At 27.7% G+C, this 26,452-nt stretch overlaps 1 protein-coding gene across 2 annotated transcripts; it reads left to right on the top strand.

Moving 5' to 3' along the window:
- Nucleotides 1-10,828: 10,828 nt before the first annotated feature.
- On the top strand, nucleotides 10,829-19,250 carry LOC111295523 (uncharacterized). Of its 2 annotated transcripts, XM_022889047.2 has the most exons (15): nucleotides 10,829-10,986; nucleotides 11,437-12,103; nucleotides 12,182-12,494; nucleotides 12,791-12,937; nucleotides 13,066-13,154; nucleotides 13,350-13,442; nucleotides 13,644-13,770; nucleotides 14,163-14,227; nucleotides 14,309-14,483; nucleotides 14,992-15,183; nucleotides 15,275-15,322; nucleotides 17,212-17,358; nucleotides 17,509-17,591; nucleotides 18,474-18,589; nucleotides 18,921-19,250. In XM_022889047.2, the coding sequence occupies exons 2-15, from the start codon at nucleotides 11,508-11,510 to the stop codon at nucleotides 19,001-19,003; spliced, it is 2,274 nt and encodes a 757-aa protein (XP_022744782.2). In that variant the 5' UTR covers nucleotides 10,829-10,986; nucleotides 11,437-11,507; the 3' UTR covers nucleotides 19,004-19,250. The 2 variants fall into 2 exon arrangements, with proteins under 2 accessions (XP_022744782.2, XP_089599562.1); XM_089743436.1 differs by lacking the exon at nucleotides 10,829-10,986 and having other exon boundaries at nucleotides 10,991-12,103.
- Nucleotides 19,251-26,452: the final 7,202 nt, after the last annotated feature.

Genomic DNA, 26,452 nt, shown 5'->3' with positions numbered 1-26,452 from the left:
GAAAAAAAGAAAATTTTCGAAAATTTTTTATTTATTCTTATTAATTTGTAATTATTAATTTATTTTTAGGATAATTTTTATTTTTAATAATTAACTTTTATTAATTAATTATGATTAATTTTGTTTTATTGACTAATTATTATTAATATAAATTTTTATTAATTAATAATAAATAATGAGAGAGAAATGAGTTAATTAATAATTATTTGTTATTAATTAATTATAATTAATATTATTTTTATAATAAATTATAATTAATTTAATAAAAAGATAAAATAATTTTTTAAACTTATTTCAACAATATTCTTTAAAAAAATCAAGCATATTACTATTAATTTTTATTATATTTCATTCTAATGTATCAAATATCGTAATAATTATTTTATTCTTTACCCCCTTATTTCTATTCCCATAGAATATTAATTCTATTACTCCTCTGTTTTATTTCATTAGCCAAACATGCCGTCAAGTTAGTATGAACAACTAATTCTGTTAGGAATTAGAATATAACGGTAAAAAGCCGCCATAAGTGGAGATAAATGACTTCTTGTAGAAGAACAAAACTAAAAGAGACATGGAAGAGAGAATAGCAAGCAAAACCTTCCGAGTAGAAATAAAATGTACTTTCAATACAAGTTGAAGCAAAGAGAAACAGCAGGTAAAAACGAATCCAGGATGGAGGAAAACGTCCTAACTTGCTTTGAGGAAGAAGATTTGAAAGTTCGCAGTGTGAAAAGAACCAAGAATGGAAAGTTCAAATCGTCGGATCATGAAATGCTAGACAACATACAAGCTACTACTTCTTACCGAGACTCCTTGACGGGCTCTTAGGACAATCAATCTTTCTTTATTTTTAACCAGCCAAGTTTCATGGATGAAGATTCAGACCAGAAAACTGAGGAAGGGGATGAAGTCCTAACAATACTCATTTTTAACTGTTATAATGTATATATCCATAAACTTACTATTTAGATATAAATTAAAAGAGTTGCTACTATTTCTTTTATTTAAATACGATTGATCACCTAATTGAATTTATCACATTTTAAAAAAGAGTTATAAATTTGACTTAAATATCTTTAAATAGTAGATTTTAGCCTACGAAATCATATTTAGGTTCGAAAGTATAGTTATGATGTGAGAAAGATTATAGCATCCTCACAGCACCTATCCAAAAGATGGTATTAGTTTAATTTCAAATTATCAAAGTCATAAAGTCTCTTTGTAATTTTACTAAATAATTTAATTATTAAAAATTGATCTTAAAATTACTCTAATAGTTTGGTAGCAATTTAAGATAATTTTCTCACTTTATGAGTATTCATGGAGATTAGTGTCTTACTTTGAAAAGTCTCTATCGTCGGATTCATTTAATTTTTTTGTTGCAAAAAAAAACTCTTATTTATAAAAATAATTTATTTTCAGAAATATTTTCTAATTTGTTGGTAATATTTTTCGTCAAAAATTACCTTTAATATTTTGGTAGGATTGAAAATTTATTTATTTGTGAAAATATTTTATTTTTAAAAATATCTTCCAATATGTTAATAAGATTTTCTGTCAAAGATTATCCTGTAATGTGTTGGTAGAATTAAAAATTTGTTTATTTTAAGAAAATTTCTTAAGTCCTCTAATAATTTGATAAGACTTAATTCAATATTTAAATCTTTCCATAGTTTGGTATAATTGGAAATTTATTTTTTTGAAAAACCCTTTTTAAAATTAAAAAAAATATAATTTAGACTAAAATTATCATGCAAATAATATACTATATCATGCAATAATCATATAGTATCATGTAAATATATTAATTATTATGCAATTAAATATAATCATACAATTATGCAAAATATATTTAATAAATCACACAATAAAAAAAAATGCAATTAGATATCATACATGCAAAAGGAAAAAATATATCTATATGTATATATATATATATATATCATGCAAAAGGATATCGTTTTGATCGTGTATAAAAGCCAAAATATTAGTTTTTTCTTCAGAATGTCTTGGCCCTCTTCTTTCTCTAGAATCAATTTCCTTTGCCTTCTCTTTACAAACTCATTAGACAATTTAACAAAACAGATTATGGTGTCGGAATCTTGAAACGGCCAACGAAATATTCAAACTAACCCAAAAACAACCCAAAAATGACCGTTCAAAATTCTCCAGCTACTGTGAATTCATTGAAAAACTCAAACATGCCAAAAAATTCAATCGTTTTCTGTAAAAATCCAAAAAATTTTCAAAATCTTGAATCCAACCCAGAAATTCTAGAATTTCAAACAATTTACCTAAACCCTAGAAATAAAAAAAAATTCCAATAACAATAACCAAAAATCAATCATAAATTCCTGAAAACAATTTAACAATATCAAAGTCCTACTAATTTTAGAAAAAACTTTAAGACCAGGTCAAAACCATGAAAAATTCTAGAACCCAAACCCTAAAAAAATTTCCAAAAACCATAATCCATAGATAAAATAAAAAAAAAATCTAGAACTAAAAACTCAGTGTCTATCATCATCCTTGTGTGTGATTATAGTTTGTTCATTTATAATGATTGAATCTCTTTTAATTTGGAAAATTAATTCCATCGTATGATTTGATATTCCTATGATTTATAATCTGTGATTTTTTATTTGATTTTTTTTCTATGAATTGGGTTTGATTTTCTGAGTTTTTCTTTTTACATGATTTGGTCTTGCATGAATCAAGCCATTAAATTCAAAATCGGATCTAAGTTGAATCCTAGATAAATCCATTTTTTTTTGTTTTTTTCTTTCTAACTTTGACTTTTTCTTTCTTTTTCCTTTTTTATAACCACAATAAATCACAAAATTAAATAAAAAAATTAAATAAAAAAATTAAAATCAAAATCAAATTTAAGATTGAAATCAAAATTAAATTATAATTAAAAATTTTGGGCTTTTATCTTATTGGAACCAAACATTTTCAATTGGACTCAATTTACGGTTGACGACCTATTTCAATTCTAAAAAAAAAAAACTATTGAATAAAATGATGTGTTTACACTATCGAGCAAAAAAAAAAAAAAGAATTAGAGTCCTTTGGAAAAATGCCATCATTATTAAAACTTTTGGAAAGAATGTTGTCTACAGCCTTCTTTATCCTAAGGTTAAAGCTCAATGTTGGAAATGAATTCATAGATCAAGTTTTTGAGCAAACCCTTTCTCTAGAAATACACATTTTGAACTCTTGTCATTTGATTATTTATTTATTTTTATTTGATTTTATATGAAAATAATTAAATTTTGTATGTAACAAGTTTTTAATACTGAGATGATCGTAAATCCATTTATGGAATCTAGTATTCTTGTGCTATCTAATTATGCGCAGAACCGTTTACTAGGTGGATCAGTCATAAACATTGATCTCAATGATGGACTATTTGATTATCTCTCGATGTCGTTTATTGGTCAGGACGAAATTCCATGATTTTGTTCGATGATGGAGATTTCAATTACAGAAATCTTGACGTTCATGAGGTTAGCTCATATATTCATTTAAATAATATATTGAATACTCATTCATATAATGTGTGTTTCGATATTATAATTGATTTGTATTTATCATGTAGCCTTTTTTACATATATCTAAAGGATAAACAAAAGATTGAACAAAAGATTGATACTTACATATTCATTGACCCATCTCATATAAGTAGTGTTGTGGGTTCTACACTTACTCGTGCAACTGTTTTGGTATCTGCAATGCAAAAAGAGTCGTGATACTTTCTAGCACCTTATAATCTTGGTTATATGAAAACTTTTTACTTTGTTAATTACTTAACTATATTTGACAAATGAATTTGCTTATTGTAATCGATACGATTATTTTCAGGGGTCATAGGCAGCTACTTATCATTGAGTACACAACCTTCATGGTATACTTCTTCAACCTAGGAAAAGAAAGGTTGAAGTCGTCACAAGAACTAGCAAATATAATAAAAAGAAATTCATCTCTGTTATGTTTAAGGTTTATCTATGAGTTAATATATGTTTACGAGTTGTTTTGTATTTTAGGGAATTAGCTATCCGTGATAAGAAGACAAAATTAAAGTTGGTTACATTTTCGATAAGTTTATATTTTATTTTCTTTAATTGGTTATGGTTTAAAAGCACTTTGACCACCCAACAATGATTTGCAAGTTCCTTATCAACCAGAAATGGTAGAATATAAATGTTATGTCTTCCATTTCATAAAAGAATAACGGTCTCCTGAGTACACCAAATAAAGTTAGCATACATTATAAAATGCATATTGATTGACATTCATTCAAAAACTTTTTTTCCAATGGGCTTAAAAGGAACAATTCACGTAAAAGGAAATTGATGAAATCCATTATGAATGGTGTGATTATGCATCCAAAATTATATAGTGAAGATTAAGGAGACGAAGTCATTTCCCTATTTTGGTTTATATAAATTTGTAAATTTATGCATAGAACTCCAAATTCTTTGTACTTCATATAATTCTATATTATTTCAGTAATACAATTTATAATTGTTTCATTTATACAAGTGACAATTTGTTCATATATACAAGTCTAAATTGTATCATTTACACAAATACAAATTTGTTCTATTTATACAAATAAAAAAAAATTTATTTATACAAGATAAACTTTTGTCATTAATATGTGACTCGTATCTAAATTCAATCTATGTTTGTCATATCCAAATTTAATCTATATAATTATAATATACATACAATACAAAACATTAGAACGTAATTACAAAATGCTAATACAATTATAATAACAAAATTGATATGATCCATTACAATCTGTAATTATAATATTTAAGCTATCAAAAATATTCATAAATGAAAATTTGTAACTTAACAATACAAAACATATGAATATTGTCAAGAGTCAAATAAGCTACATGTGTCCTACTGGAGGAAAGTCAAATAATGGTCGATAAGTATTACATTCATGTAATTACTTTCATGTATAATCCTTTCTAAATTCATATGAAAGTGTAAAGAAGAAATCAAGTCTATGAGTATCCCTTGAGATATACTCACCAGCAGAAACCATTTCATCTTGAGAGAAACAGTTTAGTTGCATTATTTTATTAAAAAGCAATATTCGCCTATCATTATTTTTAGCTTCTTTCTAGAAAAAAGATGAAATGCCCTTGATTTCATTTGCTTCCTTATAATATGCAGCATTGATATTACCTATTTGCTCGATAAAATTATTTAACATATAGTCACTCTAGAATGTTTTTTACCTAATATTGTTTTAGTTGTCATCAGAGTTACTGTATAAGCAGAACTTATTTTTTCTTTATTCTCTAATCTCTCCCTTTATGTGCATTGTTGAGCTCATTCTCATGATAGCCAAAGTCAACATCTTCATTAGCATTAAATGATTGAATTGCTTTAGCTACTATTTCAGCTCTTTGACTAGTTATTTTGTGGAATCGAAATATTGTGACAAAGTTATCTAAGTGAGAGAAAGGTTTGTTCCTTAACCCTCTAGCATGGCAATGAGTTTGCATAAAAGTTAAATTACATATGTATAAAATATTTTGAATAGAAATCAACATAAAAATAGCTTCTACACTTATGTTAAACTACTTATCGAACCCATTCATCAAAAATAACTTTATCAGTAGTGACACATTTGTTTTGATCATTCCAGTCAAATCCACTTGTATGTTTCATATCACAAATAGTATGATATTATCTCTTAAGTAGCTTTACCCTTAACTTAATGTATGGGTTTGACTTAAGTTAGGCTTGAAAAATTATTGACTCCAACATCTTTTCTAGATGTTTTAGATATCCAACTCTAAATGTTCCATTATCGCTTCTCCATTTAAGATTATTTGCCAATATATGTAGGCATTGGATAAGTATTGTATTATCATCATTTGTCGAGGAGTGATTACCTACTAATAAGCTTTTTTTTTTCTTTTTGATGTGTTTCTTATGTTGGCACCTGATGAAAGTATTTTAATATCCTAATCATATAGTTAGACATCATGCAATAAAATACATATCAAATCAAAATCTAATAAAGATAAACATATAATTAGTGCAGGAAGTAAACCAATAAACATGAAAACAAATTAAATATTATTGCAAACAATATTTATATGCATTATACACTAAAAAAAAAGGAAAATTCATATAAAACAAATAGTTTACTCAACCATATCATACAAAAATCAATGTAACTAATAAAATAAGAAAAAAAAAACTAGTGTCCTTAACCATAGGATTGCAACCAATTCGTGAACATCTTCTATGTTAGGTTATCTCTAAACTGAGTCTAAGCATTACTTGACTCAACATGCCTAATCAAATCTTGATACTCAGATCTATCTAGTTGACTATTATTTATTTCAACAATATCACTTTCAATAAAGTCAATTACCATCTCAGACTTAATAAAATTATGGATAAGGCAACAAACAAAAATGATTTTACACTGTATTTTTATTGGATAAAATGATTTTTTCCTTAAAATTGTCAATCTAGCTTTCAATATACTAAAACATCTTCCGCTACAATTTCTTGCTTAAGAGTGTTTCATATTGAAGTATTCTTGAGGTGTCATAAATTAGTATCCTAGCCTTCAATCATTCTAGTAGTACCTTTGATCTCATAAGTGTTAAAAAACTTTTCCCATTTATATATCCAACATTACATAAATAGTAAAAATATATTCTAGTATCACAACATTAATACACAAAAAATATTTTTCATGCAAAACTAAAACCAAAATATTAAAGCTAATACTTTGTGAGATTCTTAACCCATTTTTGTATGTAATAGCATCCTTGAGCACTCTACCATCGACTACAGAATCTTTTCATCCTAGTAAAACATATATGAATTGTATATCTAATGTGCAAACACCAAGAACATTGGTAATAATTTTATTTTTTTTAGTCATGTATCTAAGCTTATTAACTTAGTCTACATTCACTTTTATGTATGTTTTATCTAAGGCACCCAAACAACCTTTGAACCATTTTCATCTACTATTTATTGAATTAGTTGGTATCGATTTTGGTTTTTTAAATAATAGGGAATGCAGTCTCAAAATAAAATTTAACATAGCATAAAATTGCTTATCAATTGTCTCTCCAAATCTGACTACTTGACGTTTCATAACTTTATTTTTTGTATGATGGGCATTGATATGGAGGAAGCTAATAACTATTTCTTCTATTGATATATGTCTAGATACTTTTAAACTTTCTTGTGTTTGAAGCAATTGACATAATTTTACAAAAAATCTCATATTCATGCTACTATTAACTACACTTTATTTATCACTTTTAAAAATAATTTTGTTTAAGTTCAACTTCCTAATCTAAAGCCTATCATGAGTGTTATTAGCATAAGATAGTCTACATCTTTTTTTAAATTTCATTACAATTAATGTTACAGTAACAATAAGTAACAGTTGAAACATAATCTTCATCTTACTCAATTGCAAAATAAGCACTTTCACTAATTGTATCTTTTTTTTTATTGATAAACGAGCCATAACTGTTTAGAAGAATGATTTTTGTTAACGTTGAAAACATGTGTAGAAAGCAAATATGTGCATTTGGTTGATGGAATCGAAAACACATCCAACAAAAAACAAAAACCAATAACAAAACATTTGTGGATCAAGAACAAAAACCAAAATGAGCAACATATATGATAGATCAACAATTTTTCAACTAAAATTTAAATGAGATATAAATAAATAAACAAGAAGATAGTTAAATCAAACAAATAATGTAGAACATATCATTTGTAATAGATAGTAAACTCACCATTTATTGATAAATAGAAGATAAAATGAAAAGCATGAAGATAAAATTATAAAGGTTGAAGCTAGTTTGGTTAAAACAAAAAAGGCTTTGATTAGAGCTCTACAATGCTGTCTAAAAAGAGAAAATTATCTTTTTAATTTAAAAAAGTTATTTTAACAAAATGATATTTCTTATGTCAAAAACACTATCATTGTATTCATAAATACTACGTTTCTAAACAATGAAACGTCCTTTTTTTTATTAAAAAATAAACTTTTATTTCATTAACAATAACAACGACATTTGTTGTATAAAAAATGCACTCTTAATAGCAAAATGACAAAACGTTACACAGGTGATAAACTAGTTGTACCAAAACAACTTGATAGCAACTACAACATTTTGCTCATGAAAAATGTCATTGTTTTTAAAAACAGCACAAAAAGATAATCCATAAATTTCAAATCCTAAAAACAATGACATTTTGTTCATAAAAAATGTCGTCGTTGTATTAAAAAATTTTCAAAAAAAATTAATCCACAATTATTTTGTTTAGTTCCCCAAAAACGTCATATTTAACATTAAAAAAACAAGTACTCAAATACTTTATTAAGCTTCCAAGAAATGCAATATTGTGCTATTTATTTTCAGTACTACGTTTGTAAATAAAAGACCAAAATTAAGTTTCTTTTTATATGTTGATTTTCAAAAGGATAAAATAAAATGAAAAAATTTTTTATTTAGGATAAATGTGGGACAAAAATAACTTTTTTCCCTGAATCTTAAAAAATCACTTGGAAATGTAACTTTTTTATTTTGAAACTTTTGGATACTGTTAGGAATCTAAGAGTATTCTTAAGAATCAGATACCTATGAATCAAACATAAGAATCACATTCCCACAAGTAAGATTTTGAGAGAAAATTTCATATTTCTCTGAACTAAACGCCCTTTTAAAGTTGTTAAAATAAAAAGATAATCCTTTTGAGTTGTTAAAGAAAACTCCTTTTAGAGTTAAGAAAGGGAAAAAAATGATTTGTTTTAAAGTTCTTTCCTAATATTTTTACTTACAATTAATAAAGATAATTTTCAAATATTCATAAAAATGTTAAAAAATATATTTTTTAAAAGATAATTTGTAGTTATTTAATATTGTTAGACTACTAGTTTATATTATATTTATTATTTTAATTAATTTAATAATTTTTAAAAATAAAATGATACTTTATTAAAGTTCAATTCATTTTGAGTTAATTTTTTAAGTCATTCAAGTTTGAGTCATTTTAGATTTGAGTTATTTTATGTTCAAATCATTGTAGATTTAGATTATTTTTTAGTTCGAGTTATTTCATATTCAAATTCATGCTAATTTCATAAATTTTTTGAATTTGAGTCAATTTATCAATTCTAACTAAAGAATATGTAGTTGAATATAGGAAGAAGAACTAAAAGAAGAAAAAATGAAAAAAAAAAAATGCGAAAATTTTCTTTTTCATCTTCTAATAAGAAAATTTAGATGTAAAATTTTTTGGCAAAGGTTTTTTGGGTGTAAACTTTTTTTAGTGTTAAATCCTAAGGTTTTTTTTTTTTTTTTTTTTTTTTTTTTTTTTATAAAAAATGAGATATTAGTAAAATTTTGTAGATGGGAAGAGAAGTAAAGATTCCACAACTATATTTTCTTTTTCATCTTCTAATAAGAAAATTTCATATTGTAAATAGTAATAAGGAACTTTAATTTATTAATTAATTTATAATAATATCCATAATTTGTTTTATCTTTGGACAGATGGTGTTTCTTGGCGCTGACTATGACAAAATATTTGTGTATTCTATTTTATTTTATCTTATCTTAATCAATTATTTATTTTTATTTTTTTTTTCTTAATCTAAAGATTGATAAGAATTTGTTTGATCCCACGGTTGACAAACAAGAAAATAAGCGTGGGAAGGTTTAGTACTATACAGGAATCACAAAATGGGGTAGTCCATTATAAATATTTACTATTGGTACTATTATCAGAAATAATTAATGAGAATAAAACATTTATATGTATTTGATAAAAAGAAAATTAAAATTACTATCATTAATGTCATATGTACTTTAAAGATATATTAATTATATGTATATTCCAAAATATATGTACAATTAATTGACAATAAGTATACATAAGTAAAAAGTTCAAAACTTTATAATTTTTTTGAAGAATATTAAAAAAAATTAAAATATGTATAATTATAAAATTTCATTTTCATACTATTTTATATAATGGATTATATAAGCTAAAATAACAAAAAAAGCATGATCTTTATCACTTTATTTAAATAAATTCTTATATTTTTATTAATATAAATAAATTTTTTACTTTCAATTTGCACTCAATAAAGTCTTAACTTTTAATTTATATCCAAATAACTTTTAATATATATTTAAATAAACTCTTAATGTAAATCAATTTTTCATTTGAAATAAAATTTATTTGAATATAAATAAAAAAACTTATCTAATTACAATAAAACTAATAGAATTTATCCTACATAATGGATAATAATTTGATATTTTAAAATTGATAATATAATTTTTTGCTAACATACATATAGTTTAAATTTATTTTACATATATTTCCTTTTAAATATACATATATTCTCAAATTATGTACATTCATATCCAATAATATATACTTATGAAATTTTTTGTTAGTTTATAGTTTGATGGATGCATTGATTTTAAGGTTTCAAAATCATATTTTTCAAAATATAAGATCTTTTTTAAAATAAACTACCATGCATAATTGTAAATTTTTTATATTATTTATGTATATATTAAAAGATAATTGTACATATTTTTCATTGAAATAATATGATAATAATATGTATATTGTATTTGACACCAGTTAAAAATTAAAGTTATAAAAGTGATTTTATTTTTCTTTTTATTAATTTTACACAGTAAATATTTTTTATTATTTTTGGTTGTGTATTACTTAACATATATTCCTATTAAAGCACCCTTGTTTGAAATTCCTCATATTTTTTATCGTGTGAATATTTGTTAAAGAAAGACACGTCCACTTCTCCAGGCTCTAGGATCCGCCCCCTTCTCTTTCTCTCTGACTCGGCTGCTGCCTGCTTCTCTCTGAACAAACTCTTAACCGATTTTCCATTCTTTTCATACATTTCGTTGCTCTTCTTTAAAGGTATGTTTCAAAATCAGCTCTTTCTTTCGGTTACTGCTTTATTCAATTTTTGTTTATCTCTAGATTTTATGGTTATTTGGTGTTGGCTGTTAATCTTCAGTAATTTGATATATAATTTTCTTCACGTTTATGCATTGGAGATTAGAACCAATAGTTTTGAACTTTTTTTCTAAAGAAAAATTAATATGTGTCTCAAATGATTGAACGAAATTCTGCTTAATAAGTCTTTCGGGGAGTCTCTTTTTTTTTCTTTTTTTCTTTTTTTCTTTTTTTTACCTTTTGGTATGTACTATGCTATGATGTTATTTGATTTTGACCTGGGAATAATTGGTGAGTGTCGTGTCTGAACTACATTGTGCTTGTGAAATCTTCCAAGTTTCTATGGCAGACAGTAGAGTCTTTTCAAGTGTAATTCATTCTATTTTTTTTTTTCTATCCTTTTATCTGCAGACTGGCTAAGTCAATTGCTAGGATCAGCTAAGTAATTATTTTCTTATTGATTAAGTTGGAATTATTTTATAATGGCATCAAGAGTGATCTTGCGAAGGAGGAGCTACATTTTCAATTCCCCAACTCGACCCACTTCCCTTTTTCGAGGCTTTTCTAGTTTTGACCATAGGCAATCCTTTACATTTGAGGATTCACGAGGAACAGCCTTGGATGCAAACCGTCCTTACCAGAATTCCGATTTTACGAAAGTCGTTTTACCTTCGGTTCAAAAAAATGAGCTGTCAAATTTTCTAGCAGCTCAATATTATAGGAGTAACTCATCTGGAATCTCAAACTTGGGTTATCAAGTGGGAGATTTAGATTTTGTGTTACCATTGGGGGTCCGGTGGTTTTCACAATCTGTACGTTCTGCTTCAACTGCTACTGCTGGTCAACCTGAATTGGGCAACGAGAATGATGGAAATGAACAACAGGCTACAAAAAAGGTGAAGGAGGCTTCGCCTGAGGAATGTGATCAAGCAGTTGAAGGCCTGACTACAGTGAAAGCCAAAGCAAAAGCTAAGCAGCTACAGGACTCCCCTAAAAGTGCTCAATCCGTAATCAAGAAAATATGGGCCACGATTCTGGGCATTGGACCTACCTTAAGAGCTGTTGCTTCTATGAGCAGGTTTAAACTCCTCTAGTTTGTTTATAGTTGAACTGATGTAATTTCTCTGATACTTATTATTTGTATACCTTCTTCCAGGGAAGACTGGGCAAAGAAGCTTCGGCATTGGAAGGATGAATTTAAATCTACAATGCAACACTATTGGTTGGGTACAAAGTTGCTTTGGGCTGATATTAGGATAAGCTCAAGGTTATTGGTAAAACTTGCTAGTGGGAAGGGTCTATCTAGAAGGGAAAGGCAACAACTTACTAGAACCACAGCTGATATTTTTAGGCTAGTCCCTTTTGCAGTTTTTATCATAGTTCCATTTATGGAGTTTTTGCTACCAGTATTTTTGAAATTATTTCCAAACATGTTACCATCAACCTTCCAGGACAAGATGAAAGAACAGGTAATGGTTGCCTTGGATTTCTCCATTATGAAGCATTTGTCTGGTTTTAGTATCATTCTTATTTGTAATATCTTTGGCTTAAGAAATAGCCAATTTATGCAAATCTAGGTTTTTTTTTTTTTTTTGAGATCATTCTGATTTTTTATGCTAGGAAGGAATATTTTTATTAGTGTGGCTTTCTGCTTTTTATAATAATACTTTGAGAAGTTTCTAATAGCAATCCACTAAAGTTGAATGTTATGATTTATTATGCATAAAATCAGAATCTGGTCTCAATAGAGATGCTTAACCTGTAGGAAGCATTGAAAAGACGGCTAAATGCAAGGATAGAATATGCAAAGTTTCTTCAAGATACAGTAAAGGAAATGGCAAAAGAAATCCAAAACTCACGAAGTGGAGATGTTAAAAAGACAGCAGAAGATCTTGATGAGTTTATGAACAAGGTATCTTTTTTTCTTTTAATTTTTTTCTTCCTGGCATAAAAAGGAAGCTAATGATGTTGGTGGAAATTTCTGTTGGTTTTTCTTAAGAGAAAGATATTAACGTATGGTTCATTATGGCATTTGAACAGGTTAGAACTGGTGCAGGTGTATCCAATGATGAAATTTTAGGCTTTGCCAAGTTATTTAATGATGAGCTTACTTTAGACAATATTAGCAGGTTGGTACTTCATTATTTATTTTCTTATTGTGGAATTATCCCACACTTCATCTCTTCATTGGGTGTGTAATCACTTGGATGTGTGTGAGTTCCCTTTCCTCTTATCAGATAAAAAAAAGAAGAGGAATTCTTCATGTCCTTCAACTTAAAGTTGTCATACACTATTGATTTAGCTGTTTCCTTTGTTGGTTACAGGCCTCGTTTGGTGAATATGTGCAAATATATGGGTATCAGTCCGTACGGTACAGATGCATATTTACGTTATATGCTTCGGAAAAGACTGCAAGAGTAAGACTCTGCCTTTTTTCTTTCTTTTTTTAGGATGTGTTACAGGATGCTTAGCCGGCAGTGTTTAAGCATAATTTTTTATATCCTGATCATTATTGCATTATAGAAAAATTTATGGTTGTTTTAGGAATCATGAAGATGTCATGAATGAGGAGAAAAATTACCCATTTTGCATTGTTAAAGCCTGTATGTGATTTGTAGGATCAAGAATGATGATAAGGTGATTCAAGTTGAGGGTGTGGAGTCACTTTCAGAAGCGGAGCTTCGTCAAGCTTGCAGAGATCGAGGCTTACTTGGATTACTTTCAGTGGAGGAGATGAGACATCAGGTTAGTGCTCAATCCTGTTTATCTTTTTCATCAACTGAAAATTATGTTTCTTCAGGCAGCAATTTATCCCAAAAATTTCAGCGATATTACAAAATGCGGCTAGTTTTTGGTTTAGTATGAGGAGCTTGAAACAAAAGATTAGCAATTTGGTTGTGCTTCTTTTTCTAATAGTTAACACCAATAGGATTTTATATGGATACGTACATGCATTTTTACATACATTTATGTATAAAATTTTGGTAACATAGTGGGATTGTATTTGATTAAAATATGTGCTTGGGAACCTTATCTCTAATTTTCTATGTTGATTCACTAATGAGTGCTACTTATATAGGATTTAAAGGAATAACAAAGTGTTATCTTGTTATGTAAATATTTATTTCTCTTCACAGTTGCTTGATTGGCTGGATTTATCTCTCAATCATTCAGTGCCCTCTTCTCTGTTGATTCTCTCTAGGTAACTTTGCATTTCGACTTGTTTATTTTTGTTTGACGTATGAAAGCATTCAGAAATTTATTTCCTTGTTTTTCTCTTCAGAGCATTCTCTGTGTCTGGAAAAGTCAGACCAGAGGAGGCTGTTCAAGCTACACTCTCCTCTCTGCCAGACGAGGTTGTGGATACTGTTGGGGTTACAGCTTTACCATCTGAAGATTCTGTTTCAGAAAGGAGGAGAAAGTTAGAATTCCTTGAAATGCAGGAAGAATTTATCAAGGTTTACTGTGTTAATGCTTTACTTGATGTTGCAATGTCTTAGAAAAGAGGAAAATGCTTATTTGTGCCATGTTCATTTTTTTTTTTCCAAAGCCTTGAGATTTGTCATTGTTTATATGATTCTCCTTTTTTGTGCTCTCTTATATGATACTGGTAAACAAAAGAAAAAACATGTATGTTATTTTGACTGAATTATCAGTTTATCAAGGTTTAATTCATGTAATATAAGGTGATATACTACGGTGGGTTACAATGAAAAAGGGAAGCTATAAATCTCAAGGGTTTATGCTTTATTGCCATAAAACCTAACTTTTTGATTGGGATTGGAGTGCTTAATTTCCCTTTATGTTTTAAAGCACAAAAGTTGATTTCGTTTTACTAAATAGACATATGTATCTGTAAGTGTTATTTTTTTTATACCATTTGAGTTGTTAGATCTATAGGTTCCAGTTTTGTTGCATTTTATGTGTGTGGCCGTGTTGTTTATATTTGAAGAAACAAATGTGTAGGACGAAGAAGAAGAGGAAGAGGAACAAGCCAAGTTGAAAGAATCTATTAGCAACCACAAGGATGTGGCTTTGGAAGGGATGGCTGTTTCCACAGCTAAAGAAGCACAAGAATTAGCAAAGGCAAAAACATTGGAGAAACAAGAGCAGCTATGTGAGCTCAGCCGAGCTTTAGCTGTTTTAGCTTCTGCATCTGTAAGGACTGACTAATAACACTCTTTATGCATATGTTATATTTGATTCCTCATACTCTGATTCTAGACTTTCTTTGCTGCCAATTTTCCAGTCAGTCAGCAGGGAGCGTGAAGAGTTCTTGAGACTTGTCAAGAAAGAGGTATTTAGTGCAAAATAGTTGTGAACAATAAAATGGATATTGTTTCTTCAAGTTTCACTTCCTTTTATCAGGGGACATGTTACTAAGTTCTCTCCTTAGTATAATTTATCCATGTGCATTATTACTCAAGGTTGTAGGTCGGTGATCTTTGTGATCAAGAGATTATTAATCACACATGCAAATTTTTTAATGTTGATCTGGGCTGCATAGGTTGAGAAGCACCAAGGTCTGCAACTGCAAATGAGCCAACCCAAGCTGAGTGTCAACCTTGGATAACTTTAACAAGCTCAAAACTTACCAAACCCATTTTGGGGACCCTAGAGACTGTTCAACTTCAACTACACTTTGGCTAATCTTTCCAAGCTTAGCCACTTGCAGATGCATGCCAAGCCAAAAAAAAAAAAAAAAAGACAAACTTTTAAAGGACCAATCAAAAACTTTCTACCCTATAGGTAGCTTACAATTAATTGCACAATACATGAAAGCCCATTACTAACAAACAGGAGCCTGCATTTGCAGGGCCCTATATAACTTGCTAAAGAGAGCTTAGGGAGGATGGGGTATTTTGAAGCTCAGCCCCTTGATGTAGAACAGGGGAGGGAAAGGAGAAAATAGGGATTAGAGTGAAAACATATAGAAGAGGGAATAAAGAGAAGAAATTTATGAGAAAGTAGAGTACATGGAGTGGAAAGATAGAAGAGGGAGAGAAATCCAATTCAAGTGGAACCCCTGAAAATAACTTAAGGGCTTATAGGCTATGCTTACAAATAGAAATGGTATCTTTTTTTCTTTTTGAATTGCTTGTCCTGATTTTCCTAGTTCAAGTGGAACCCCTGGTGAGACAATCGAAGAAAGCACTACTTCTTCGATGTAATACCTTAGCTCCTCTTGGGCCTTTAATCTTTCTACTGATATCACATGCAAGGACCACGATCTTTCAGAAGAGAATACAGTGAAAGCAGATAATCTGGCATCTGCTTATATCAACTTCCTTTTGTCTTTTTGTCACATGCCCTCTCCCTTTATTTTCCCATTCTATTTGAGATTTGAGAAAAGAGAAAAGCTCTCCTTTCCTACATTCCATTCCACTTCCGGGTGCATGCAAAAAAAAAATTTGTTGATAATCTTTTCTAAAACCTTGAGTAACTTTAAATCTGTTCACATGTGCATTTTAATTATATAAATATTATAGTACAATTCAAATTAAGTTCAAATATATCGAAAGTAGGCACTTGGTTAGCAATTTTAACCATAAATAACCAAAAATGATATTTGAGTTGCAAATTTTATTAACCATTAGTTTTTCTTGATGTACATGGCATGAACTTTCCAATGATATATGAAATTTATTAGATTCAATTTTTATAGAAGAAATTAGAACTCAGTGTAAACAATTCATAAAGCTCTTATTGAATACCAAGCTTTTGACAAGCCTATTTAAAAACTGTTATATCAAAAGCCTGATCAATATAATGATCCAAACTCTCCTTTGTTTAAAATTTGGTCCTTGTAGCAAAAGAGCTTGAAATTTTTGTTCAATTGTTTAATTCGACAAATGAACACAGACAAGCTCTAACTAATCTCATTCTCAGGCTTCAACAATCAGACTTTGTTCACTTACATCATATGAGCAGCGAAGGTGACTTTGACTTCAATGTGGAGAACAAAAGTTTTTCCTCTTGATTTCCGTTATAAATGTGTTATGATACTATCCTTTTCTTTGAAAATGCTACTATCAGTGTATAAAACTTTGACTACTATCCATGCATCCTGACATCGCCCTTCATATTTCTGATAATATTTAGGATTTTAAAGTTACTGAGTTTCTTTTTCTGTGTCCCTTTTAACAATTTCATGTTGATATTTTTGTTTGCTCTTACCATTTTCAGATGCAACTGTACAACAGTATGGTAGAGAAAGAGGGTACAGATGGTGAAGAAGAAGCTAAGAAGGCGTACAAAGCTGCCCGGGAGGATAGTGACCATACTGCTGAGAAGGCAATTGGTCACAAAGCTTCCTCTGCGCTTATAGACAGGGTAATTATGTCCATACTCTTCACTTTAAACAGTATTCAACTTCAGTCTTGCTGTTCTTAATTTATTAGCTATCTGCATTATTGATTGTAACATATGCTGTTTTAACCTGGAAACTAACACAGTATGTTAAAATGATTTTTCACATATCAGGTTGATGCTATGCTCCAAAAGCTTGAAAAAGAAATTGATGATGTTGATGCCAAGATTGGAAACCGTTGGCGGCTGCTTGATAGGTTTGTTCATTGCGACTTTGAAAAAATTGCATGTTTTGTTTTTATTGGTGATCTTACATGAAAATTATCTCTTTGGGTTAAAGCCACCTTATGAAACCTTGGGGATCAGCTAAATCTGACTTAATATTTGTAATAAAATAGAAAATCAAAGACATACCTAGTAAAGCACTCAGATTAACCTCCAGCTGTTTAGAAGGACCCTTGCTTATAACATAACAATATTCTAAACTTGGACATCCTACATATCCAAGTTTTAGTCTTTGAACGTATGATCTGTCTTCGTTGTTTGTTTCTCCCTGGCTAGTTCCTTTGTCTTTTGAGTCTTTCCTAGCTCCTCTTGGCCTTCATTTACTGTGTGAATGAGCAGGAACTTCTGCCATGCTTATCTCTGTGGGTCTTTGGTCCCATTAAATGAAATGGTGACTTTTAGTGCATTAATTTTTAGTATTTTTGTCAAAAGAGCTTATTATTAGAAGCTTATTTGTTTTTGTTTGCCATGTTTTCACTTGTGAAAGCCTCTACATGTTTGCAAGCAGCAGTAGGATTCTTGCTTTCTTTGAAAATTCTTTCATGTAAAGATCTCTGCTATCTGAAGTGCTTTGAGCACAATTAAACACCCTGTAAAGCACCTTAAATGCTTTAACAAAGTACCTCTAGGATGGAAACAATGTTGCATCAAACAGAACACTAATTGTTTCCTACTTTCCTGAAGTATCATTCTTTGATGTGTCACCATCAACAACTATGTTTCACTTTTATGCATAGAATGTTGATCCTAATTTTGCATTTTTATTGTAGTTGTTTTATCCTATTTCTCATAATATTATTTTCTCATGGGAAGGATTTTTTTCAAATCAATTATTTGTCCCATTTGTATGCCAGGGATTATGATGGTAAAGTAACTCCTGATGAGGTTGCCTCTGCTGCTATGTACCTCAAGGACACATTAGGCAAAGAGGGTATTCAGGAGCTTATTAGCAACCTCTCCAAAGATCAAGGTGGGTTTTTTTTTTTTTTAATTTTTAATCTTTTTGTATTACATGAAGTAAAGAACCTTAGAATTTTGGACATCTGGGAGCAAGACAAATAAATACTTTTTGCATACAAAGGAAGTCATAGTGGAAGGGAAAGACCCTACTACTTCAGAAGAAAATCTTCACCATGTTGATGGTTGTTTCTATGGAAGACATAGTGGGATATTTTTTTGACCTGAAAGCTTAGGTCCTTACATTTTTCTTTAATTTTCTTTTTGTTTTGGTGCATAACATTGTTGTTTACACCTCTTAGATTCTCTTTGTTTTGCTTCTTCCTCTGAATTTCTTGCAACAGAAGGAAAAATACTTGTTGAAGATATCGTCAAATTAGGTGGTGAAACAGAAGATGCTGACACAGCCGAAGCAAGAAGATCATAGGCAAATGTACTGAAAATTGTCGTTAGTGCGTCTATTACAACATTATTATAATTTAACTTAGAATTGATGTAGCACTTGCCTTCAGTGTATGCTATGATAGTTTTATATCACCTACTACAAACTGAAGAAGGAACTCTACTTAATTCTTTGTTGAATAAGGTTTTGGTGATACACTTGATGCTTGGAAAATTGTTATCTACAAAAGAAAATGGATGATACAAACCTCTGGATGACTGCTAACTTTTCTTATCTTTATCATTCTTGTATATGAATGTCTTTGGAAAGTATTATACATGCTTACATCAATCTTGAACGATTCGACATAAGCATTTGAACCACATTTGTTGAGGTTTTGTTCAATTTTTCAGTTTACTTACCTAAATCTTGATCAATATTGATCAATAATTGCTAGAATGACAAAGAAATCCTACATTATATATGCATAACAATGTCCGAAGTATGTAGTAGTCAATGATTAAAGATTTGAGTTCAAACAAAGAGATGGGATATGATGAGATTTATGGGTGGAAGAAAGTTATTTTATTCTTATTTTGTAGCATAAAATTACATGTACCAAAATCAACAAAATCAAAGTATAGCTAAGCATGTTTTTCCAATCACTAACTTGTATCGTTGTACCAGTTCAAATCACATGGTTTGTTTCTCTTCTTCTTCTTCTTCTTCTTTTTTTTTTTTTTTTCGGTCAAAATATCACCTTTTGCTTTTGTCAAATGTTACCTTGCAGCTCCAAGCTAGGCGCTAGGACAGGGAAACTGGTTTGCCTGGTCAGCTTTGCATTTTTCTCGTTTCTTCCTAGCTTGCTTGAGTCTTTTTTTTTTTTTTTAAATAATTTGAGAACTTTGAATGAGCCATTATTTTTCATTATTAGTTTTTTTTCTTTTTTTGAGGGGCAGACTACAACAGTTGTAATTTTTAAATTTTAATTATAAATTAATTGGTCAAAATTTTATATATTTAATATTTTTTTATAAATTTATGTTCTAAATTATAATTTTTTAAGAAAATATTTTGAAAGAACATGAAAAATCGACGAGAAAAGAATCATAGTAGCTAGAAAATTAGCCTACACTTTGCTGCAGGTTCTATTTTTTTAATTATCTGTAAACAACAATATTTATGATAATTTAATGATGACGAATACTTTTTTCTTTTCTTTTTTTTTTTTTTAAAGAGTAACTATTATTGCAATATAAAAATTACAAAAGAATTAGATAAATAGCAATGTTATCAATGTTGAAGGAGACATGTGTAATATCAAGACAAATGGGCAACTGTTTTAACTCTTTACTTATCAACTTATGGATTCATTGATGGATTTTATTTCGGATATTTCAATATAAAAATAAAATAACTTTATATATCTTCTTCCTTCACCTCCACCTAGGCACTAACATCATCTAAAAATGGTTCATCTAACCATTCATCTAATAGATCCATTCTAATACAAATTATAAGTGATTTAAAAATGAAACTTCCTCTTTACCAGCAAAATGAAAAAAAAAAAAAAAAAAAAGAAAAAGAAAATAAGCCTCGCTAAAAATGTAAAATCTTAAATCAAGCATCACTAAAAATAGTGATGTAATAATTGTTGTATCAAGAATAAAAATAATTATCAATAGATTTTCAATAACAATCAACACAAAATGCAACCCAACGGCAATATTAATAAATATATTCTATATTAATCAACTTACAATCCAACTCAATGCCAATAATAATCATGCATGTTGTCAATCAGTACATGAAACACCAATTAAAGAAATTAAGAGTTACGAAAATAAGCAACCATATCTTTGACTCATTTCCTAGTGAAGTAAAGGAAAGTATAGAAGTGAATAGAAGCAAAAAGGAAAAGAATTAGACAAAGTTTGCAAAAAATAAAGATTCAATAATAAATTCAAACATAACATACATTTTTTAAAAGATAAACAAAAAACATATAACAACCTCTTTAATTATCGTCATGAGACCAACAACACCATATCAATAATCTTGTCCTCATGAAACACAAATTGATAAACTCTTGCTTAATCAATTGATCACATTTACTCTTTTTAAGACAAAATAAAGTGAATCAAAAAAGTGTTCATGTAGGGTATACAAATTTTAACGATAAGAAAAAAAGAATGAAGAAAACCAAAACCAAAAGCAACTGTAAAATCTTATAGTGGGAAAATCTAAATGCACCTTCGTTTTTTTCTCTTTACACTTCCATTTTTTTCAAATTTTTTTATAAATGATATTACTTAAATACCCTTCTCACAAATATTCAAATATCTATATCCAATAAATTTTATAACTTTTCAAAAAATCATAACACATCTAGGAAATGCAATCTCGAAAAATTAAGTTATACCATTTTTCGAAAATGGTGAAGGTTTTAAAAAAATTACAAAAAAGAAAATTTTATCAAAATTTTTATGAATTAACACAATGAAAAATGTTATTATTAGAAAAATCATAAATTATAAAATTAATAAAAATTTATTTTTATTATTTTGAACCTATAGAAAAAATAAAATCTTATGAGGTCCTAATTAATATTTCATATCTTAATGTTACGAAAGCTGATGAAAGAATTATAAGGTCTAATAAATAAAAAAGTGCTAAAAATTACTTAAATTTGTATAAGTAATATTACTGAATATTATATAATTCTATCAAAATTTAATATGCTAATTGAAGAAATCTATCGTGATAAGTAAATGGAGAGATTTTTTCAAAAACTTCAATTTAGTTATATCTATTATAAAATTTTAATAATTGATACAAAAATATTTATTAAAAAATGATAAATTTTAAATTTAAAAAAATTACTATTTTTACTTTAATTTAATTAGAAACTCATAAAATTTTATTCTTTCTCTAAAATCAAAATAATAAATGTAATTTTTTTTATTAATTTTAAATTTTAAAATTTTTTATAATAACTTTTTTATTACACTAATCATAAAAATTTTAACAAAATTCCTTTTTTTTTTAATTTTTCAAAAAGTTCAATTCTTACACTTTTGGAAATGCATTTCTAAGAAGTATTATGACTTTTCGATAATCAATTTTTGAAAAATCATAACACTTTTCCAAAATGCATTTTCAAAAAGTTAAAAAATTTATTGAATATGAATATTCAAACACTAGTAAAAAGGATATTTAAGTAATTTCACTTCTAAAAAAATTTAAAAAAAAAAGATAAGGTGTAGAAAGAAAAAAGGTGGGATGCATTTAGTCGCTCCCCTTATAAATTAAATCTTGACCTAATATCTGTCAAAGTATAGAGTATGCTATTAATTTTTTATAAATAAATAAAATACTTAACCATTTACTTTTTTGATGAAAATAGCAAAAGCATACTTTTAAAATCTAAATTTTAGTAGGACTAAGCTTTTTTCATGGAATCTTAATTATTAGCTTTATATTATAATTTTGGTTCTTGCATTTATTACCAAATTGTTAGATAGTTGGTCAAGATATCCTAAATCCCAATCTTATGCCAACCAGCTATTAGTGGGTAAATCCTAAGTAGGTGATATTACAAAATATCAAAATGAAAGTTTTATTGTTGTTATGATATGCAGCAATAATTAGAAAATGATTTATAATGTATAATAAAGGATATCAATTTTCAATTCCAAAACTTGGTTCAAAAAATATTTGCTTACTTGTGAAGTGCATGGAATACATGTAAGGCAACCACATCTTTCAGGATCTCAAAGAATTTAACTATTAAATGCAAACTTGATATATGAGTAAGAGGCTTTGGTTCCACATTTGTTTCTCCATCTGGTTGTTCATCTTTCTTGATGCCATCCTATAACTTGAGAGGAATCGTAAACTGGTCCTTTAATTATAACTTTCTTTTTATTTGCTGATAGAAAAGCCATCAACCAAGTTCTAAACACTTTGTACATTGACAAAAAAATGTAAATAAATTAAATATTTTTCACTCATTTTTGTCTGCAACCTAAAGTTTGGTTGACACTATAAAATCAAAACAAATTGATTGCTATATATCAAAAGTGAAAGGTTTATTAACTTCCAAAAATGATAACTTTCATCCAAAGAGAGGTTGGGCCAGTTAGGGATCAGTGGTGGTAAGCTGGGTTCGAGTGAGTTCAACCTTTGTGGATCTCACAACAAGCCACCTCAAGTTAAGCACAACCTTAGTTATTCAAGTTAATCTAGCAAAACTCATCAAAAATTTCAACAAAATCAAAACATTGATTACTATAACACAAAAGTATTTGTAATTATTTTTTGGTATACGTACAAAATCAGAATCAAATTGATTGATACAGATACAAAAGTCAAAACTTTATTACCTTCAAAGAATATTGACATCCATTGAAATAGAGGTTAGGCTAGTTGAGGGATAAGTGGTGGTAAACTAAATTTCAATCAATTCAACGTCTGTGGATCTCACAATGAGTCATCCCAAGTCAAGCACAAGTTTCTTTATTCAAGTTAATCAAGCAAACCTCAACATAAGTTCCAAAAAAACAGCATAAATTCTCTTCCTTGCATTTACAAATTTAAATCCATTTTCTTTAAAAAAAATCACTAATAAAATGAATAATGTTAAAAAACAAATAGATTAAAATATTAAACCTCAAAAATTAATATATTTCTCTCTTAATTTTTTTTATTTTTTCAATATCCAAACAAATCTTATCTCAAAATCTTGCCTCTTCAAATAAATATCCACCTATTGTAAATACCTACAACAATCCATATCCATAACTAATAATATTTATAATCAAACATGATCCATACACACATTTGGGTTCCACTTGATTGTGTATTTATAGAATTTATCAAAGAAATCAAAATCCAAATCACAATTTGCACATAATTTTAGAAACATAGTAAATCCTTATATAATAATTAAAATGATAACTTTGGATACAAAATGCTTATTTTCTCATTCTTTTGTTTGTTTGTTTCAAGAGAAAATTAACCAAAAAAAAACTCAAAAGTTGTAAAAAAAAAATCTAACCTTTCAAATAGTTTTAATCTTAAAGAAATCATCATCAAGCTCACTCTTTTTTTCTCTTTTTCCTTCACATTTCCTTCAAAATAAAAATAAAAAAAAGTGAAAGTAGGAGATGGTTCACTTGTTTTTGATAGTTTTACCTTTTTGATCATTTGATTAATGAGAATGGTGTAAAGGAGAAAAGATAGAATTGAGTAGGTAATTGATAATGAGAAAAAGAAGGAAAAGAAAGAAAAATGATGCAAAATGAAAAACCTAGGAATCCTCTTTACCACTCATTTTTTTGTTCAAATTTGTCGAGATTTTTTTTTAGATTTCTTGTGTGAAAATAAAAAAGTTGAGGAAAAAAAAAAGGAAACAAATACTTAACACTTGGCTTATCTTAGAAATGGTCAACTTTCAATTATAATTAGTAAAATTAAAGTATGGATAAAAAAATATTTTTTATTTGTCTAATTTTTTTTTTATTATCTTTCTCTCTTTTTTATCGAAAGACATAAATTATCTTAAATTATAATCTTTTTCCACCAAAAGGCATAAATATTTAAATTATAATCATTTTTCATAAAAATAAATTCTAAACTATAACTTTTTGTTAAAAAAAATATAGGCAAAAATAAAATAAAGTATGAAAAAAATAAAGAAAAATCTTAAGATATTTTTTATCATAAAAGACAAAATAACTCAACCATTTTTAAGTTGTTTATACATTTTTCTTTCCTTTTTATATGTTTATTATTGTTATATAAATTTATATATTATTATTATTATTATTTAAATTGATCATTAAAATATTTTATTTTATTTTTTTCTTTTAACTTTTAATTTGTCTACTTAAACATATATTTCTAATGACATTTGCTTATCTTATTGTCAAGAAGGTAATATAAAGTATATTTTTTTTATATTATTTACTACTCAAATATATTAAAACTATATTTTATTATTTTTATATTATTTTGTATCATATTTTTTCTTTTCATTTTTCTTTCTTTTATTTTTCTCTTTCTCCTTTTATACATTATTAGCCAAAAGTAGTCAAGTGAAGACTAAGCCTATCGCTAAGGTTTCTATTGAGATAAAGAAAGCTAATTCAATCTTGTGATGGATAAATGGAACCAATCTCATATTTTTCTTACTTTTTCTATTTTCATCTCTCTTTGCCCTCTTCTCAATCCTCTTTCCTTTATATTACCCTTTTTTTCTTCCTTACCCTCTCCGATAATTTTATTTTATAGAGTTATTTTTAATACTTTTATGGATAATTTTTACTTAATTCTTAGCAAAATAAAGTTTTTTTTAATCATAAATAGTTGAATTTTCTACTTTGTAGGTTTTCTTGAAGAAAAGAATGATTTTTTGGTATTTTTTAAGGGTTCTTGAAGTTTATTGATTTTTTTTTTTGTTATATATTATGGATAGTTGAGATGTTCTTGGAAGCTCTTAATTTTTTAAAAAATTTTAAAAAAAAATGAAAAAAAAGTTCAAGATTGGTTTTATAGAATCTAATGAAAATGATGAATATTGAAAAAAAATAAAGAAAATTCATGCAAGAATTGAAGTTAAAATTTCGACAAAGGATAAGGTTAAAATTATAATTTCACATGATTGCAAGTTCACGATAGCTTGTGTCGGTGCACATACATAAGATAAGGATGACATGACATTTAAAGCTTTTCTTATTGGTTAAGAAAAATGACGTAATTTTTTTCCTAGTTGGAGTTAGATTTCTTTTCTTAGTGAGAAAGTATTTCAAATTCTACTTGGAGTAAGATTTTGTATGGGTTATAAATACAACTTTCATAGGCATTAAGAAAACCTTTTGGATGAAGTTAATTTCTTATTTTTCTTCAAGAATTTAAGCCAAGGTGTGGAAGAGAAGAATAATATCAAGATGGAAGTATTTGAAGCAACCTTGTGGAAGCTAAATTTAGTAAGACCAAAAATATACTTTCTTGATTTTGTAAGTTCTATTTTTGGAAAGTTTATGTATAGTATGAGTTGCTACATGATGGGTTATAATATGATAAAGATCTAGAAGACAAGAATGGTCTAAAAGCTTTCTTTTTGAAGAGTTTTTGTTAAATTCAACTTGAAGAGACACTCTTGGATTTAAGAATTCAAGTCCAACGAAAATTGAGAGAAGCTTTCTTAGAGTCCTTTTTGGTCGAACACTTAAGGGATTTCTTTGCCTATAAATATTTAGATTAAGTTTTAGAAAAAATTTATAAGGGGTTGGGGTGATAGACTAACTTTATAATATCTTATTAGTTTTCTTTTTAAGTTCTTTTATTCTTTAGTTTTCTTTATGCTTTCAAACTTTAGTTTTTAAGATTTATAGTTCATTAACTTTTTGGTTTTTAAGATTTGTTTAAGCACATTTTTTTAAGTTTTCAAGTAATCTAATTTAGTGTTTTAAAGCTATCTTAGTTTGGTTT

This window comes from Durio zibethinus, chromosome 14 (genome assembly GCF_047325235.1).
Source record: "Durio zibethinus cultivar Kanyao isolate XHJ-2024 chromosome 14, ASM4732523v1, whole genome shotgun sequence".
Lineage (NCBI taxonomy): Eukaryota > Viridiplantae > Streptophyta > Magnoliopsida > Malvales > Malvaceae > Durio > Durio zibethinus.
The sequence above is the reverse complement of the archived record's forward strand: the minus strand, read 5'-3'. Positions and strand labels throughout refer to the sequence as shown.